The 8,202-nt window shown below is 43.6% G+C and overlaps 1 protein-coding gene across 3 annotated transcripts in view; it reads left to right on the forward strand.

Annotated features, from left to right (window-relative positions):
* Positions 1 to 2,343: 2,343 nt before the first annotated feature.
* LOC113207115 (uncharacterized) overlaps positions 2,344 to 8,202 on the forward strand; it is a 13,980-nt gene continuing 8,121 nt past the window's right edge. The window contains exons 1-3 of one of the 3 annotated variants that reach the window (XM_052274449.1): positions 2,344 to 2,406; positions 6,302 to 6,486; positions 7,499 to 7,726. In XM_052274449.1, the coding sequence (XP_052130409.1) occupies positions 6,376 to 6,486; positions 7,499 to 7,726 (339 nt within the window). In that variant the 5' untranslated portion in view covers positions 2,344 to 2,406; positions 6,302 to 6,375. Of the gene's footprint in view, positions 2,543 to 6,152; positions 6,487 to 7,498; positions 7,727 to 8,202 lie in introns of those variants that run through there. The other 2 variants (XM_052274447.1, XM_052274448.1) reach the window with 2 other exon arrangements.

Consider the following 8,202-nt stretch of genomic DNA (forward strand, 5'->3'; position numbering starts at 1 on the left):
GCCGTCTGAAGTTAATTAAGTTTCCAGAACAAAGAACGGCAAGTGGTGATTTTCCGATTTAAAAATTCACGAAGAGTTCAGGTAACTTCTTTCACAGCAGACTTCGTAAAGTTTTGGAAAAAATAACGCGTCTAAAACAAACAGCCCGATGTCCCACAGGTCTAAAACAAAGAGGCCGACTCGCTCAGCTTCTTGGGTAAGTTCGATCTCCGGAGCGGCGCGCAAATTGGACATCCACCCATATCTGTACATTACACTGCGGGCTCTCTTTAAAAGCAGGGAGGATATCGGAGTGTTTGTTTTAGAAGCAAGAGACAGGCCTATATTCTCAAACTACAATAGTAACGGAACGATTTTATTTCTAAAAGGGAAACGTTTTCGTGCACATCCAGATCAGATGCAATATTGTTCCTAAATTTGGACAAATTATATGTAAAACTTTACATGACTTTTCTAGTTTCAAAAATAAAATAGCATTCGAGGTGCGCAGTCCAAATTTTCAGGCATTGACCATGTAATTCAAACTTTCGAACTATGTTGTAAATTTATGACAGCCTATCTTGGTGAATTCCAATTCAATTTTGAATTGCAATTTTACGGCTCACTTTCCGTGAAAGCCACGACTATTTTAACAGTGCCATTAACGTAAATTAACGAAAAAACAGAGTTATTTTCCGTTTCTCCTTAGCATTAACAGAAGAGAGTAGATAGCACAAGCTGATCAAAGCAGAGGTTAAAACGCATATAATACTGGTTAAGCATTTTCTTTCTGGATGACTTAAAACCTTCGGGCACCCACTAAAATCTGATGAATATTTTTATTCAGACACTGAAAAGGACTAGTAACTGGTACCAGACGAATCCTAGTTAAATGGCTGCTAGTTTTAACAAGTAGGGTACGCTTTACTAGAAGTTTACTATGGTTTACTAACACAGGTAGATTAACAGGTACCAGACGTCTATTAACTGAGTCTGATCAGTTTTACTGTACTGTATGGTAGTTTTTACCAGACTACACGTTTACTAGGCTATGCTTGTGGTCCGGTGGCATCATATTTGTTGCGCACGCCCCTCTTATGGTAGTCACCGTAGTCACCGTAGTCACCGTAGTCACCGTAGTCGAGTGGTCTAGGGCGCGGACTTCCAAGGCTAAGGTCCACGTTCCGAAACTCGGTAAAGGGAACGAAATTTCGCTATAGCGAGGACCCGAGGACCCGTTGTAACCGTAGTAAGGGACAGACAATTTCTATAGTGCATCCGTACTCATTTCAAACACGTTTTAGAAGAAAATGTGTGGTACCTGTAACTAAGCAGTCTGGTAAGCGGTACTAGGAATCGTGAAAATGCGTAGTATCTGTAACTAGACATCTGGTAAATTGTACTAGAATTTGGGTTACTAGCCCGTCTCGTATCTTTTACTAGACTCCTAGTTGGTTCCAATTTTACTAGACTGTGTGGTACCTGGTACTAAGATCCTATTAACTGCTTTCTTTTTTCAGTGTAGCTCACTGACATCTGTAAGCATGCTCCACTTACATATTATCTTTAAATACGCCTGTACAAACAAATTTGTTTATTCTGGCGTTTAAAAAAATGCTTCAGCCGAGGGATAAATCACTTGCGAAATAGTTCGTACACCTTCCCCCGAAATAGTCCAAAATAAAGGCGAAATAGAGCGAAATAAAGACGAAATAGTCGGTGAAATGGTCGCGAAATACCCCTGAAATACTCCGAAATAGGCGAGAAATAGCCGAAATGGCAGGAGAAATAACCGAAATGGCAGGAGAAATAACCGAAATGGCAGGAGAAATAACCGAAATGGCAGGAGAAATAACCGAAATGGCAGACGAAATAACCGAAATGGCAGGAGAAATAACCGAAATGGCAGAAGAAGTACCATGAAATAGTCCGTACGCTACGAACCCTAGTGATTTCCCCCTCGGCTTCAGCCTAGTTTACAGAACGCAGTAAGCTACGACTAAAAACGTGTATTAGATTTAAGGGTGCCCGTCGGAAATCTCTCCGCATCATAAAACTCACGAATTCACGGCACTTTTTCTTACCTGAAAGTCTAGGTAGTTCGTGCTACCTAAGCTCTGTAGGCGACCCATAGCGCATCGCCCTCTCTGTCAGCCATCAGTGGAGATCTGCCGCACCGCTGCAAGATGTAAAGTGGACCTTTGCTGGAGGCCTGGCTGGTGTCGACGACTTGCGTGCGCCGTTCGGCCGCAGTGCATCCGTCATGAGGGGTGCGTGCGCTTGCGATCTGTTTATTTATCCAGGGGGGGGGGGGAGTTGGGAAAGGGGAGGGAACGGGGGAATGAGGGACGAGGTCTTCCCCTTGTATCGGAGTCGCTGCTGAAAGGCCTGTGAAAGGGGAGTGCACTTAGCGAACAGTTCCGCAAAGTATGTGTTTCTCTCAGTACCGGACTGTAAGAAGCACGGACCATCCTTCATAGGAGATACCTCAAGGACCGGGAGCGAAAGAACATCAGGGACCGGGCCCCTAACCTTCGGGACCGGGTCCACAAGGATCTTCATTGTTGGTGGCACCGAATATTTTTTTTTTTTTGTTCTTGCCTACCTGCTTGTAACTGCAAGGAACTGTTTACGTTGAAATATTTTGTTTTGTTGAATTTTACCTGAATGGAGAGGGACAATTTTTGTACGATTGTACATGTACCTTTCAGCACATCTCCATCAGATACAAATTTGTCTGTACAGAGGTACAAAAGCTGTACTTTGTATGTAACGTAAATACGAATTTGTATAGTTTAGATGTGCACAGAGTCACATCTACACTGTCACATCTGCACTGTTAAAAAGTTCAGATTGAAATTTTAGTTTTTGGTAGTGTAATTAATATCACTTTTATGTTTTGAAATTTCATTACATTACATGAAATAGAAGTGGTTTTGAAATTTAAAAACTTGTGTATACACTAAATCTGAAAAGACTTTTATTGTCCATAGAATGACGCGTTTTTGTGCACATCTCAAAAAGATACCAATTTGAATCGAACAAATGACAAATGACAAATAGTATTTGCATAGAATAAATCTATTTAAGATTTAGAGTGAAATGAAAAATCAAAACCTAGTAGAAATTAACTAGAGAGATATAAGTACAGTATTGGTATCACATTGGTATCTTATCACATGGGTACTGATTATTTTTGTTAGCGAAACATCGCAGAACGGCGGAGCGATGAAGGCATACGTCGCTCTCGTAAGAAAACTCACTAGCGTTATACAGTGAAGGTTCTAGCTGAAATCGTGTAGTCAAGTCAAAAATCATGCACTATCAGTGACACCGAAAGTGTGAATCAATAATCTATGTACCGGAGACAGTCCGATAATAATTTCAGAATCAACAAATTATGTGAAAGCATGCATATGATTCCGATTCCTCATGTAGGAAATCTGCTTTTCAGTTTTCGCGGAATCGGTATGCGTAAATAAAAACAATTCTTGTTAACTGTAACAAGCAGGCCCGCCCTTCCCCCAAACGAAGTTGCCAGCTCCGCTTCGCTCCGCCGTCAACTCCGTTCGGCAGGGGCCGGGCCTGCTTGGCCTGCCGGAGGCGATGGTCGGGCCTGCGGCCCGACCATTCTGTCACACGATTTGCTGAAGAACACGATCGAATGATGTAGCGGGCCTTCGGCCCGCTTTAACCCGTAGTCTTTGAGTTTGCCCCAAGACTCGAGAAAGGGATGTAACGGTAAAGCACCGCGACTACAACCCACCCTTCTGCTTACAAAACGTTTTTTGGGGGTGGTGGGAGAGTTTCTTTCCTTTTTTTGTGGTTTTTAGGCCTTTTTCTACAACTTATTGTTCACTATGGCAATTTTTAGCTTATTTTCGTCAAAAAAGACCCTCTAGCGAGCGACTAAACGGTTAGAGAAAGAGCAAAACGGACACAATTTTCGGTCCAAGGGCTTTACCTGTACGAGTTGCCCGTTAAGTGAATACAAAACAAAATACTTATCGGGAGAATTTTTAAACCTTGGATACCCCCTTTCACACCCTTAGGGGTGGTTGCCAGGATTTGCCGTAGGCGTTTCGTTCTCTAGGAATGGACCTTAAGATACTCTGAAAATTTCAAGTCTCTAGCACATCTCCGTTTAGTGAAACAGACAGACACACAGACAGACAGACACACACACACGAGGTCGTTTGCATAAACCCGCTGGATAGCTTTTGCAAAGCAGAAGGGCGTGCTAAAAACGAATCCATGTTTGGGGAAATTTAGTATTACACGGTATTACACGCAGAATTTTGCCATTTTATAGCATATTTTGTTATTTTTCGGTATTTTTGGCTGAGCGATTAGCGAAGCCTATTACTCCTGGATTATTACTCCTGGAGTCCTGGATTTTACTGAATTCTACATCAACAAATACATGTAATTGACAAAAATATCGAGTTTGGGTGCGACGTGTCTGGGTACAAATAATCACTGTTCCAAACTTCTTATGGACGAAATGTCAGGGTGCGAGTTGTCGTAGGTACGAAAACGGCCGGGGTGAGTTGCCCTGTTACCTTTTTTTACAGTTTTCAAAGGGGTAACTCATCAAAGTAGATCCCTTTGGACGAAACTTTCGTCCGTTTGGCTTTATCTTTAACCATTTAGGCGCCACAGGGAGTTTTTGACGAAAACAATTAAGCGAAAAAATGTACAACCCTGCATGCTTAGTCGAAGTGACGGGAAGTTGACGGGCCGGAGGCCCGCATCTTTGTGTACATTTTTTGCTACCCGACTTGGGTGGCAGCGCCGCAGGCCTAGGTAGACGTATGCCAGGCGCGTCGCAGCGCAACAGTGTTTCGTGAGATATCGCGAAGCCTGTTACGCGAGACGTGGTCTGGCGTACATCTACCTAATTCTACACTGCACAAGTAATACCTCGTAATACCCAAGTACGGTGTACAGGGTATAACGGGAGTGAATACCCCCTCGAAAATGGACTCCTTATTTTTATAACTGCACACAATAATTCGCGTGGGTGTGTTAGTGCATCATACAGGGTGGGTGATCCGCGCCGTGGTTTTTTTCTGCTTATGCTGTACCGGATTCATGCGTGCGGGCGGGCTTGCCTATCGTCTCTCGCCATGGCGCCTTACGGCCCCCTGCAAGTATGCAACCCGTCCGCACGCATGAATGCGGTACAGTATAAGCAGAAAAAAACCACGGCGCGGATCACCCACCCTGTAGACTCCTAGTTTTAAATTTTACACTATTTTTTACGAGGGCGGCACGCGAGCGCGGAGCAGACTACTCGGAGCAAGTTGTTCTTTGTTGGGCTGTTACCCAGACGCGAATCAAAATGCAACATGTGGTGTTGAACGATCACGCTCTTCCCCCCTGCGCCGCGGTGTCGGGTCCATAAATCACAAGCAGGCCCGCCCTTGTGGGGCCTGGGCCAGGCCTGCTTGTCCTGCTGGCAGTTTCAGTTACAACTGAAGAACACAGTCAAATGGAGTAGCGGGCCTTCGGCCAATTGAAGTTGCCGTCTTTGAGAAACGTGTGTGATTACAGACAGAGAAAGACACAAATCAAAAGAGCTCCCTGCATCTCATGACAGCAAAGGCTTCGCTAGCACTCCGCCAACTACTTACTTTACTACTAGTGTCACACCGTCGAACAGTGCGTCAAGTTTGAGACTAAATCATTATTTGTTGTTTGCTATGAAAAATCCAGGGAAGGCTTTGTTTAGTGGTGTATGGAAAGTCGCAAAAGTCTACCAAACTGAGAGACAAAAAAAGATTTTCTTCATTATTAAAGATGTCAATAGACCCTATTCAGTCTCGGCTCCGGGAGAAGAAAACAGGAAACCCGACCGGAACCAGTACCTTTATCCTGCCATTTCTTCGCGAGAAAACTTGCAAACCCGACATAAAAAATTATCACAAACATTGTGGATTGTGCTTCTACCTTCGAAAGCCATTTAAACGTTAAAATAGCGTTTTTTATTGGAACTGGTTCCGGTCGGGATTCCTGTCTTCTTGTCTTTTAGCCGAGAACGAATAGGGTCTATTGGTTATTAAGTTCGTATGGTATCGTATTAATGTTCATTTATAATGGATACGTTATTAAAATAAAATATGACAAAATTCTTAAGTATTTTTTTTATTAACGCTAATACCGATTCTGCGACAACTAAAAAGGAAATTTCCCACCATTTAAGGAATTGACATCATATGCATGTTTTCATATCATTCGTTGATTCTGGGAAGAGTGTTATGAATGTTTTTTTACAATGTAGGCTAAAGGCCTGTTTAACAAAACTTGTGGCTCTTTTTAGGCAGTATAGAACGTCGTGACGTACACACACCTGTCGACGCGTTTTGTCCCAGTCGAAAAGATTTGCTGGTATTGATGGGGACAGATACGCCACTCTACAGTCTGCTAGAAAAGTGGCGTATGGAACTTGATGGGTCAGCACCTCAGTTGTGGAAGCAGGCTCTGTTCCAAATTCGGCGATGCAAAGTAAGTACTGCAAAGGAATAAGGAGGGAAAAAATAGAGGACAAGAAGAACAAAAATTAGTTTGCATGTACGTATATTGTATCAGAGCAGACCAATTCTGCATTGCATTCATAAAGTCGTCGTGGAGTATGGCTAGACGCTGAATAACTGTGAAAGAAATGACGTCGCTTGTCTCTAATGCAAAGCACTAGATACGTTCATTTTCGCAAAAGTATTTAAATATCGAGGGGGTGGGGTCCTATCTCGTTCTCTGTCCAAAAATAGGCATAAAAATATATTTTTTCAGATTTTTTGGACAGAAGTAAAAGGTCGCGCCGGCCTGTCAAAGTTAACATGCAAGTCTTATGGGACAAACGGCTAAAAAGTGTTTTTCGCCTTTTTCTCTTTCAGTTTCAATTAATTTTGAATTCTGTTTGGAGAAATGGAATCTACGCGTAAAAACACGTCCGGTGACACACGGTACGGCATATTCGTCCTACTAGCTTTCGTGCTGTGCTACGCCGAAAGAGTCTAAAAAGGCCAAAATTTACTTTATTTTAGAAAAAAAATAATTTTATTTTGAGTGCAACAACTCCGATTGGCACATTAGCGGGCGTATTTTTACGCGTAGATTCCATTTCTCCAAACAGAATTCAAGAAATATTAAAACTAAAAGAGAAAAAGGCGAAAAACATTTTTTAGCCGTTTGTCCCATAAGACTTGCATGTTAACTTTGACGGGCCTGCGCGACCTTTCACTTGTGTCCAAAAAATCTGAAAAAAAAATATGCCTATTTTTGGACAGAGAACGAGATAGGACCCCGCCCCCTCGACATTTAAATACTTTTGCGAAAATGAACGTATCTAGCAAAGCACGCACGACAAGCGACGTGGCAGAAAATTTGGAACTCTTCGAACGGCTTGTAGAGGACCCTGCAAGAACAGCTAGCGCACTAATCGCAGAACGCTGTTAGTTTTTAACCCATACAATCAGCTAAAAACAACAACTCGAGGACTCTTTTCGCTTTTTGGTAGTGGATGGCACCCATGTTCGTCGTATTCGTGGCGCGCAGCACGGTCGACCTCATCTTAGCACACAGCCTGGCCGGCATCCAGACGCCGCTGCAGCACGTTGCCAACGTGTACAGCGCCATGTGGGCCCTTTTCTTCTTCGCGGACTTCTCAGCGCAGTGCAGCGGCGTCCTGCAGCGACTCGCACATGTCTCAATCAAGCTGGAGCACGGGAAGGACGCGGCCACGAAGGTGGGAAGCAGATTTTGCACAATTTCATGCTGAAGTTGTACTGTGCATGATTATGCATGAATACACTGCATGTTTATACACAACAAAATGTTTGAAAGTTCACAAAGAGAAATTCCTTGCACAACTTAGTACGTTACGGCACATCCATATTTCATGTAAAATTTCTTAGCTATATTGATGTATGAGTTCCTATATACTCATATAATTAATAATCTGTGAAAAAATAATTTCACAGATCGCCCAGGTTTCCGTAGCTCTGCTATGTTTAGTTCTGCAGTGCAGTGGTGTCTGCTCTAGGCGATGCTGGCGCGCGCGGCGCGGAGGCTTCGCGTGGTCGGGCACGTGCACACGGTGCTGCAGTGGCTGCACGTGGTCGTAGGCAGCTTTACCATCCTCGTGGCGCAGACCCGGCACTCCAAGGTGTCGGCTCTGCTGCGCACCACGGCTCTGGGCGCCTTCCTGGACGCAGTGCTCAG

The sequence above is a fragment of the Frankliniella occidentalis genome, unplaced genomic scaffold (genome assembly GCF_000697945.3).
Source record: "Frankliniella occidentalis isolate FOCC.00 unplaced genomic scaffold, Focc_3.1 Scaffold395, whole genome shotgun sequence".
Taxonomy (NCBI): domain Eukaryota; kingdom Metazoa; phylum Arthropoda; class Insecta; order Thysanoptera; family Thripidae; genus Frankliniella; species Frankliniella occidentalis.